Below are 11920 nucleotides of genomic sequence, written 5' to 3'. Positions count from 1 at the left end.
ACCAACCCATTCGGTTGCGGCGGTGGATTAATAAATACTCAAAAGTAAAAAAGGAAAGATTTTAATGTGTGCTGCCAATATTAAAGTAGAAGCTAAATGAAAATTCTTTTTCGATGAACCGAGCAATCCACTCTTAGAAAATGCTACTAAACCTTGGACTAAGGCCGACCGTGCAACGTAGACTCAGTTGTAATGAAAATTTCGAAAATAAGTGGCAAGAAGCTGCTGGAATTTTAGAATTGTTCTATGTTAAGAACATTTAAAAAGAAATTTTTGTGAATAAAATGACTCTGTCTATTCGAAAAAAATACGACCCTATGCGCTACTTTATTAGAAAGTTGAGTTTCAAAATTTGTTTCAACTATACCTATACGGAAATGGTTTGCTCGTTTGGAATTTACGGTAAGGCCGAACTTCATTTTCAAAGACGTCCAATGAATTTATATTGATCATAATACGAGCTAAGTTGGAACTGACAGAAGGTTAAGGATTTTGTGAAAAAATCACCAGGACTATTTGTGCAATGCAGACATCTGTCAAGTAGTTAAGTGCTTCTTGAAAAGATTGAACATGGCAGTACCAGAATTTAATTTTGAAGTGGAAAGAAAGTGGTACGAGCCTTTTGACGACTGATTGCATACCACAATATATAGTAAGCAGACTTCATGTGATCGTAGTGGATATCGGCGACAACACAGTGACATCCTGAGCGACAGTGTCGTCGAGAGTAGGTCTATATTACAAGGCCGTTAGACATTTATATTATATTTAAGATAATCACTTCAGCATTCTCACAACAGTAAGAGTATCCTCGTAAAGTTATAGAGTTTAAAAATATATGAATATAATTTCGTTCGGTGGTAGTTCAATAAAAAAAAAATAAACAAATTTTTACTATTTGTTATTATTTGAAACCCCAAGAAAATAGAATTCGTGGGTGTACTTATTGTTGTTATTGCTGTAGTCGGGCTTCCTCTAAGTGAAGACATTTAGGTCACCTAACGGTAGGCCCAGAAACTGAGTTGATGTAAGAGAATAAGTGAAAAGGTGGCTATTATTGTGGCAAAACTCTTCATATTTAGGACTTGTGTTTGGGGTTTCACGGCCTATCCTAGATAGATAAGAGTTTAGGCGGCTACAACTTTCAGGACATTGTTTTGCGACTCATGAGGTAACAATTGATCTGCGATTACGGCATTCATAGGTCGAGAGTTATAGGAGTAGTCGTCGTTCGATGAATGTCTGAAGACTTTCCTTCGGTCTACCAGCTGACGCACTGTTTCAACGCGTCTTTTGGCTAAAGCTGGGGGCTAATGATGTGTCTAAGAGACATTTCTGCTTCCAGCAGTGTCTGCTGGGATATTACCTGTGTTGTTTTTTTTTGTTTTGTTTTTTTTTTTGTTTTTTGGAGAGGAGGTTAAAATCGAAAATGTCAGAAACATTGTCAAAGGTACTGTCACACCAGTGGTATTTGGGACATGCACCCACTACCCCTATAACATGCCTCTCCTCTCGGCTGATTCCACCCTGAGACTGCAAAAAATAATTTCATCTAGGTGAAGCCGTGTTTAGTTTGGATAGTACCAACCGAAATTAGTATAAACTGCTTATCGGACTTATTTTCGATGTGCGCTATAAGTCCTTTACTATCAAGGATGGGAAAACAGCAGAAATTACCTCGTATCTGTCCTCTTGATGTACTTATTTTGGACCAATATACTCGCATATATTAAATGAAATTCTAAAAAATATTAGAAAATGATAAGCAGCATTTTACACCTTTTTCTCGACTAGCCTATTTGGTCCAGCTCTCCTGATTATATTTACTCATATTTTCTCCCTAAAGCTTGTTAATTCTAGGGCTGATATATTTAAAAGCTTGTTGATGTGGTTAGGTTTCAAGTGAAATTAAATTATTTGAACCCATATAAGTAAAGAACAACTGGTTTCGCTCACCGCCATTGCTAGTCTTGAAATAATTTCCATAAAATGGCCGATTTTAGCTTAGGTTAGTTTAGGTCAGGCTGCCTTTGCGAGGCACCCACTTGGACAAATATTCAAAATTCGTCCCTTGTGATGCTACTCAGGGAAAAGCAGAAGGAAGGGAAGAAGTGGCCTTGGGATTAGAGGATGACAATCATGCACTTAGGACGACCACCGACGGTCGCTAATTTACGTTGTTAGTTATCCGCTTCAAGCTACTGATGAACTTCACCGGATGTGAATATCCACAAGTGTAGCGAAAAGTGATAGCTCAGATGTTTAAATCTTTGCCCGACAAGAACAGGTCAACTCAGAAGAAGATGCTAAGATAATTCCGCTTTGTCCTCCAGACAGCTTCTGCAGAAAGGACTTGAGGCAATCCCAACTCTCACCGCTTGAACACCTAACAGACAATTTCCGGTAAAGATACCCACCAAATTCGAGAGCTGAATCTTTGTAAGCCTTAGAAGTTCCCTCGGCCGCTTCCGATCTACTCTTGGTCAGAAGGGTCTCGCGACTTTGCATGTTTGCGCTCTGTCCCAATGTTCACTGAGTACACGATGGCCATCTTTCCAGGAGCAGACCACAGGTTCTCAAGGGAACCCAATTCTGTCGTTTTGCGATGAAACCTCCTCCAAAGTTCCCTCTCTAACCAGCTCATCAGCCCAGCAGTTTTCCTCTATGCCGCTGTGACCGGAAGCCCAAATGGGCCAGATATCGAAGTATTCGGATGCAATCGAGAGAGAATCCAGGCATTCCCCGACTAATTTCGAACGCACAAACAACGAGCCCAAGGCCCTAGGATCGCTCGGTTAGTAAAACTAACTTCATTGATTAAAGGAAAATTCGACCTTCATTCAAAAAAACTCACGACAGCTTTTGCGCTCATCAAATCCGCCACTGTTTCCGAAATACGTCTGTACATTGTATGTATATAGATTTAAGTTTTCGCTCCGGAAGGCAGCTACTTTTCATTTCACGTTAGTGGCTCTGCCATGTTTGCTGTCATTGATAAAGGTGTTGGTGGTGGCAATCACGGCTATGCCAACTGCTCCGTTTCGTTTTTGGGCCCTACACTCATTTTCGCAAGCACTCGAAATATAAATAATTTATATGAGTTTAAGTTTGTATGTGCATATGTATGTGTGACAGTTGGGTTTCTGCTCTCCACTCTATGCTCGTGGCGAATTTATGTGAGCTCGTATTGGGAATTGTGCTCGAGTCTCTGCTGCGCGACATTCAACTGGCATTACAGCTGCCAGCAATTTTGTAGACCATCGCAGCCACACCATCATCAGCTGCACGTGGAGCACAAAGTCTGCGATTTCTTACTAGCGTCGTCTTGGCTTCATTGTCGTTCTTCGGTTTTTCTTTTTTGTGGTCATGGCTTAACGAAAAGCGCAAATGTATTTTCCCGTTACCATTCTACGAGTACCTACCATTATCACGCGCCACCCTTCAATGCCACCATACATAAGGATCTTTCGCATACGTATTGCATTCAGTTTCGTCATTTATTTCAAATTTTCCTTTAGCAGAGCTTGTGTCTTTTTCTGTTTTTCCTTCACTTCAAACTGTTTTTTAGGTCAAAGAAAAGTAAAAGTTATCAAAAATTAAAGGAATTCCGTTAAGCAGGCGAAGTAGGAATGCCAAGCACGCAGCGCTGTTGTGAGTTTTGTTGGGGCCATGGCCGATGTCGAGTGTGAGAGCGGGAGCGCGAGCGACGGGAGACATCACAGCATGGGCGGCAGGATATGCTCGACTGCCGGCAAGAATATGAAAGCGTCGCTTAACGACTGCAGTTTCCATACAATCGGGCTAATGGGTATGCTTTATTAACTGCCACGGTTGCTACTGTTAATGCTGCTGCGAATTTTGTTAACGTCGTTGGAGAAGTAATTGGGCAGCCAGTGTTTTAACTTCGGTTTCAATTTCAACTTCATACGATAGAGGGCATAGCGCATGTGAATGTGATTATGTGTAGGCATTCACATGACGGAGGGTGGATGTGTTGGCGATTGGGCGGTTGAGGGGTTGGGTAGTTGATAGCGCCTTTAGCTAGATGCTGTCAAAAACAAAGTAGTGACGTTTGGCCGTGGCGTGGTAAATTGGCGAAACGTCGAATGGGTTATTGTTGCGTGGCCTTGAAATTTCATTGTAATTGGTTTTGCTAGCATGCGAAGGCCATTTAAATGTGCCAAAAATGTATGAGCTTCCTATTTCGTCCTTTTGCCGGCAACTTTGCGTGTATATATATATAGAATACTCGTATACGTTCCCATTTATTCGTTGAATGTTGGGTAGTAAATGGCGTAATTTTCATTTCATTATTGCTTTTATTCATTGTGTTTCTTTCCTTTTAATAAATTTGTAATAATGTATGCAGAAGTATATATGTAAGTGTAGTGAGGTAATGGTCACTTGTATTCTGTACTCGTATGGAAAAAATTGGGCGCCAAAAACACGACCCGGCATTTTGCCGGCAATTGAAATGGGCAGGTGCACAAATCCATACATATGTACATGTATGTATGTATGTATGTGCTTTCTTGTTTGATGAATGGCTCTAAAAAGCGTGGAAGAGTTACGTACTTGTGTATGCATGTAAGTATGTAAGTAGGTCAGTTAAGTGTGGGATTTAGTTGAATTATAAAAGGTCATGACACTTGAAGGTTTTGGTATACATACATACGTATATGTTTGTAGGAAGAGAAATTAAAAGAGCAGATTAAATAACATTTGTTAACATTTTAGACGAAACTCAAGCAAAAGTGCATTTTTCATGAGAAATTCAATCGTGCTTTTAAAAGTGTTGGTGACTGGAGTAAATATTGAACAAGCAGAAAGTAAAACAAATGTGTATATAATTTGTTCGGTCATAAAAAAATTTACGGGGTAGCATTAAGAGATGGTTTTCGCATCTTTAATCGGCTAACACTTATTTAAGTGTTTATTTATTTCCACATTTAGTCTACGAAACAATAATTTCTTATATACTATTTAACAATTATACTTAAATTAGGGCATCGTATTCAGAATATCAGTAAAAATTGTTTGGGGCAAAGAAAAATCAAGATCGATAGATGTTGAGATTTGGTTAAATTCGCGAATAGCCCTTCCAATAGCAGTGTTACGTGCACAATTCGTTCTAGCATTATCTGCATAGAAAGGCAAAGAAGCACGAAGATACCTCCTTGAATTGGATAATCTAGAACCACCAATGCGGTAGGAAGTCTGTATAAGAGATATAAGATTTTGTATAAGAGACATAAAAACACTTGCTTATATTTAAATTTGACTTATTTCTTTTACACCAATGACGTTAAATAAATTAAAATAATTTATAGAGTCTGCTGCACTTTCAATCACCGAGTATATCTTTAAATCATCAGAAAACAAAAGAAAATTTGCGTTATTAAAACAACTAGAAATGTCATTAAGAACAATTATAAAAGATGGGGGACCCAGTATACTTCCCTGGGGTACACTAGAGAACGCGATAAAAGATAAATAGATGACGCACCATCAACACTAACAACAAATTTTCGAGAGCAGAGATAGGATTTTTTAATCCTATAGCACTAAATGTGGAAATTAAAATCGCCTGAATAGCCTTATTAAAGGCCTATGTAAACAGTGGTTTGAAAAGTTGATGTTCGATATTCAGAAAACACTGCAAGATTTGAAGCAGTGGATTTATCTTTCATGAAACTATTTTTTTGATATACAGGGATTAAACGAGTAACTGCAAAATAAATTTTATGTTTCACAATAATAATACGTTCACATATGCATTAATCACCTATAAATTCACCAAATTAATCTACCCGTTCACATATGGCAGATTACCTGCAAAATTGGCAATCAGCTGTCAATACTGCTTTAAGAGGTTTTTCTTCATAGAAATTATTTTGGTGGAATATTTCGGTGTTTTTGGTTTCTTTAATTATTACTAACGATATGAAGAAAGTACAAAGAGAAGGAATAGCTAATTTAATCGGGCAATTGGTTGCTAATAATAAACAGTTGGAGGAAATCCGTATGCGACGTTCACTGAGGTTGCAAAAAATTATGGCAGCAATGCGCATGGGATATTCTATATTACATATTATAATAAGTAATAAGAGGACAAAACGTTTATGAACACACGATTTTTTCTGTAAAATGAATCCCTAATTAATAATGTTTTACAAAAGTTTTCTTAGAATTATGTTTACAGACCTATTTTCTTTGCCGGTATCCATTTCATTTAGTTTTTATTTTGATGCTTCTCCTTACATTCGTAATAATAATTATGGATAACACAGAAAACACAGGGTTGTATGTCAAAAAAGTATCGTTATTACGAGTATCTGGATTATTTTATTGTCTCAGATTTTGGGGGAGAACTTTTGTATGGGTAATCTCGCTTTTTAATTACGGATTGGGAGTTGAGCACGACAAAGTAGATCATCTACTTATGTATATGTGAACGTATTATTAGCCCTTTGCGCTCGGCGACTTTTTCGTTCGGGTGGAGCAGCAACTCGAGACGATTTTGCGCATATATTACGAGTGTCTTATAGGTAGCATACATTGAATTTATATACAGATTAACATACGAAAACGTTATATTTTAAACCGATATATGGAAGACATATTTTGGCCTTGATCAAGTTGGATATTTACATTTTACCGTAAACTATTCAAGAGAGTTCAAAAATAGAGCTACAGGTGTTTACACAAATACAATAGAAGGAAATTGGACTGCAATATAGAGGGGATAGCTCTCTATACAGAAACAGAAAACTAAAACTTATAAAATTATATCTTTTTATATTTATATTAAAAAAAGAATTATTCAACTGGATTACTAATATAATTAATAAAGTTTTTAACTTGAATGTTGTTATTTTGTGATGAATTTATATACATTATTCCACTTTCTTTATATTCTAAATTTTAGTTTTTATTATGAATAATTCTTTTACAAAGCATTTTTAGAAAATAGGGGGAAAACAGTAAATACAGTATACTTTAAACTTCCTTTGAAAAGACATAAACAGCTGAGGGACCTATTCATAAACCAATAGTGAGGTTCTAAGAATTGGATATAAAGAAATCTAGTCTAAACAAACACTGTCGCCTCTCACTCACCGTTCGAGTTGCTGCATGAAACATCGTGGCGAGTGAGAGTCGCCACTCGAGCGCAAAGGGTTAGTTCAAATAATTTTGAAACCGTGGATAATTTGGCGTTTGGTCTAAATTTTTTCCCAATATGGCAGCACTTTTTTTATTATACATACGGATAAAATACAATTTGGGGCATTCAAACATATCCATATTTAAAGTACATAAAAATTTAAAGCGAAAAGAATTTTTAATTAATATCAAGTGATATATTAATATATATATATATATATTTGTATATATATATAATCGGCACGTACACCCGTTTTGGGTGTTTGACCGAGCTCCTCCTCCTATTTGTGGTGTGCGTCTTGATGGACAAATGGAGGGACAGTTTCAAGCCGACTCCGAACATCAGATATTTTTATGAGAAGCTTTTTCATGGCAGAAATACACTCGGAGGTTTGTCATTGCCTGCCGAGGGGCGACCGGTATTAGAAAAATGTTTTTCTTAACTTTGGTGTTTCACCGAGATTCGAACCAACGTTCTCTCTGTGAATTCCGAATGGTAGTCACGCACCAACCCATTCGGCTACGACGGCCTTCCTCAAAACAATTGAAATTGTTGCCAATTTTTGTAATATGATACCATATTTAATTAATCATTACGAAAGGAGTAAAAAATAAAAATAATATTAAAATTTATTTCTATCGTTTCAATTAAAAATGTAGAAATTATTTTAATATTTTAATTTCAGTATTTCAATGATAAGTTCGAAACCAGAATCACAAATCAAGTTGAGAACTAACTTTTTCTCAACTTGAGAAACAGCACTATTTCATACAAAGAAAAATGCCCTTTTTGGGGATCGTTCTATTCTGAACTTAAGCCATTGTTGATAAACAAAGTAGGAGACTTGAGAAATGTCTTAGTTCTCAACTTAACTCCAAGTTTAACTCAGAACTAAATGTTTGTTGCGCTTGTGTATTCATATGTAGGTATATTTTCCCTATGCCGCTATAAACAGTTATATATATTTATTAATTGTATGAAGAAGTAAAACTGAGAAATAAAGTCGCAGAAAGTTGACATCATTTTTTGTTTACGAATACTAAAATAAACTACAATTCAAACCTATTTTTATTTCAGCATCTTACATACTGAACTTTGCTACACCTATACGCATATGCAGGCATACAACAATAATGCTCAGAGTTAAAATATTCTCACCACTGTGGTGATTTGCGTACGTGTTTTGGCGCACATTTGTATACACAACATAGTCTGCATTGCTGCACGTAGCTTAAAGTTCATACAAATATTAGTATATATGTAGAAACATATGTATGTATATATGCACATATGTACATACGCATGTACATACGTATGAACATGAAATATTTTAACGGTTTAGTACGTATATGAGCAGATTCAATATGGCTGCCATGAAAAGTGCGCCAACTGCGCTTATCGAATGGAACTTAAGTTCCGGTTAGTGAAAAGTGGTGCAATTTTGAATTAAATAAAAATGTTAGCTCTATTTGAAAACCTCAATCATATGAAACTTTTTGTCTGCGTAGTAATCCAGTTCCTACGTCACATAGCGTACGTGGATACATATGTGCATATGTACATATGTATTTTTTTTGTTTTGCTGTTCAATCCATTCGGGAGCATAGGGCCTCGACAAGACTTAGGCCCCTATTATGAGCAACATTCGATCTTCGACTGTAGTCGAAAGTGCTGATCGAACGAATTTTCATTTGGTATTATGGTGCTCATTCGTTGAAGAATAGGACTATTGTGAATTTCGATCGCTCGACGCATTTTCAATAGATAATTTTTTCTCAGCTGATACAGCAAATCAAAATAAAAGAAAAACCGATTGTGTTGAAATTCTTTGCTAACATTATTTTTAAAAGTTAAAAAAAGTAATTTATGTGAAAATGAGTACAACGGAGTTGTGGTTCGGCGATTCATCGGACGATGAAAGATTAGTGGAACTAGCTAGAAGTAGAAAACAGTTGAGGGACGCATCCAACCCCCTAGAAATGGCTTCCACTGAGTAAGTTCAGAATTTTCAAAATGTGTTGACGTACTTAATATTACAGAAATTTTCTTACAGATTTTTAAAGAACTTTAGATTATCTAAAGAGGCGTTTGTGAACCTACTGTCCACTACAGAAAACCAGTTGCAGCAGTGCACCCGAGCCAAATCGATTCCTAATATTTAAAAGCTAGCCACAGTTCTGCGATTTTGTGCTCAGGGATCGTACCAATTGAGTATTGGTAATGAAGGTATGATAGGACTTGCTCATCCCACTGTGTCTGTTGTGCTATCAGAAATAATAGATGTCCTGGAAAATTAATTTGCGAAAGATGGGTAAAATTTAGTAGCACAGAGGCTGATCTGCAACAAAGAAAAGCACATTTTTATAGCAAATACCGGATTCCAGGAATAATTGGCTGTGTTGATGGCACGCATGTTAAAATTGTCGCTCCCAGGAAAGAAGTTCAGCATTTTTATTACAACAGGAAGGGATTCTACAGCATTAATGCTAGACATTTGTATATATTTAAATATGAGCCATAAATTCTAAATGCGAATAATGTAAATTTTAGGTTTGTGATCATACAATGAAAATAACCTATATAAATGCGAAAAATCCAGGAGCTACTCATGACTCCATGGCTTTCAACATGTTGCCATTGAAAGCGCATTTAGAGGAGCAACATCTCAATGGCCGTCGCAATACCTGGCTCCCCGGTATGTAATAAACACCAATTGAAACTCCGTTTTTAATAATTTTTGTCTATCTCAGGTGATGCTGGATACGCTCTAAAACCTTATTTAATGACGCCGTTCAGAAACTCTGAGGAAGGGTCTCCACAAAGGACCTACAACAAACAACATGCCAAAGCGAGAAGTATAATTGAGAGAACAATTGGAGTCCTGAAAAATCGATTTAGATGTTTGTTGCAGGCAAGAGCTCTTCACTATTCTCTAAAAAAAGCAACACAAATTATTAATGTGTGTGCAGCTTTGCACAACATTTGCTTGTTTTATAATGTTCAACTTCCGGATGAAGAGTTATCCGACGAGACCCTCAACGATGATGCTGAAGATATTGAAATGGAGTTAAATAACGGAGAAGCAGAACACATAAGAAATGAAATTCTTAGAATATTATAAAAAAATCTAAAAAGTATTAAATAGAAACCTTTATGCCACAGTTACTGTTTTATTTTTGTTATAAATTTTCTTTATTCAGTTATTCGTCATTCGAAAAAAATATGTATTTCAGTTCCTCTACGTATTTCAATTTGCTATTTAGTTCAAAATCAATCACATTTCTTTTATAAAAAACATTAATTCATTTGTTTAACCTACATCACACAAAAAGAAAAAAACATTATTAACCTTAATCCATTTTGCTGCCGTTCTAATTGGTGGTCCCAAGCAATTCAGCTCCGTTGTGAATTCTTCCCATTTTTTTGCTTCAAATCCCTTTTGCAAATTGTGGATTCTCTTCCATTAATGCAACTAGCCTTTCTAATTGCTGTTTGGTACTCACGACTTTCGACCTGCATAAAATTAACAAAATTAGTATATATTTATTATTTGGTTACTATAAAACAATAAATAATCGCAAACAACTTACATTTTAACAAGTTTTCCCACAGTACGCTCCACAATCGAAAGCAAAATGGCATTCGACTCTAAATTCGGTATTCAACGAAAATTTCGACAGGGTTGCACCGCTCATAATACCAAATTGACATTCGATTTTCGATCTTCGACAACCAACGAATACCGAAGATCGAATGCAACTCATAATAGGGGCCTTAGTCTTGTGTTGGTTTCGTTAATCTATTTGCTTTCTGACAGGGTAGGTGATTAGCCTACCCTCTGCGATCGCAGGCTAGTGCACTTACGCTAGACTACCGAGGCAGCTGTATGTATGTATATTGGGGAGTCTTAAAAGGTTGATTACAAATGACGGGACAATTCCTCTAACAAAACTCGGACAAAAAATTTCACCCCACAAGACCGAATTGGTTTCAAATTGATACTTATTTGTTCCAATTGAAGCTTTCTGCTGAAAGAAGCCAAATCAAGCGGTTTTTAACGCAAATAATTTCTGATGGTGAACAATTTAACATATGCGGTGATTATAAAGGGTAGTTAAATTTCAAGCGCCGATGTTGAATGTGAACCACACCTAAACATCAAGTTTTTTTCTGCATTTCATTTGACATTTTTCAATTTCAGACTAACTCAATTTGAATCATGGAAAGATACACAATCGAGCAACGCGTTAAAGTTATTCAGGCTTATTAGGAAAACGGGCGTTCAAATCAAAATGCATATCGCGCACTTCGTGATTTTTTCGGTCAATTTAATCGTCCAAATGAGGCACATTTTCACCTCAGTGGATTCGTCAATAAGCAGAATTGCCGCATTTGGGCGAATGATAATCCAAGAGTGATTGCCGAAAAACCAATGCACCCACAAAGAGTGACTGTTTGGTGCGGTTTATGGGCCGGCGGCATCATTGGGCCGTATTTTTTCCAAAATTAGACCGGTCAGGCAGTTACTGTGTTCGCTATCGTGAGATGATAACGAACTTTTTATGGCCCGAATTGGAAGATATGGATGTGGACGATATGTGGTTTCAACAGGACGGTGCCATTTGTCATACAGCTAACGAAACATTGGCTCTTTTGCGCGAAAAACTTAATGGCCGAATAATCTCACGTCACGGCGATGTCAATTGGCCGCCAAGATCATGTTATTTGACACCGTTGGACTTCTTTCTTTGGGGT

At 36.8% G+C, this 11920-nt stretch overlaps 1 protein-coding gene across 1 annotated transcript; it reads left to right on the top strand.

Annotated features, from left to right (window-relative positions):
* Positions 1-9759: 9759 nt before the first annotated feature.
* LOC128858658 (putative nuclease HARBI1) lies at positions 9760-10306 on the top strand. The gene is made up of 3 exons (XM_054095148.1): positions 9760-9860; positions 9916-10247; positions 10301-10306. The coding sequence occupies exons 1-3, from the start codon at positions 9782-9784 to the stop codon at positions 10304-10306; spliced, it is 417 nt and encodes a 138-aa protein (XP_053951123.1). The 5' UTR covers positions 9760-9781.
* The last annotated feature ends 1614 nt before the right edge of the window (positions 10307-11920 follow it).

The sequence above is a fragment of the Anastrepha ludens genome, chromosome 2, assembly GCF_028408465.1.
Source record: "Anastrepha ludens isolate Willacy chromosome 2, idAnaLude1.1, whole genome shotgun sequence".
NCBI classification, from domain to species: domain Eukaryota; kingdom Metazoa; phylum Arthropoda; class Insecta; order Diptera; family Tephritidae; genus Anastrepha; species Anastrepha ludens.
Note: the sequence above shows the minus strand (reverse complement) of the source record. Positions and strands in the feature narration are given on the sequence as shown.

Excerpts from the sequence above, each read along its gene's own strand:
- LOC128858658 (XM_054095148.1), top strand. The coding sequence starts at position 9,782 with ATGGCTTTCAACATGTTGCCATTGAAAGCGCATTTAGAGGAGCAACAT. Across the intron at positions 9,861-9,915 it reads TCGCAATACCTGGCTCCCCG|GTGATGCTGGATACGCTCTA; the intron begins GTATGTAATAAA and ends TGTCTATCTCAG.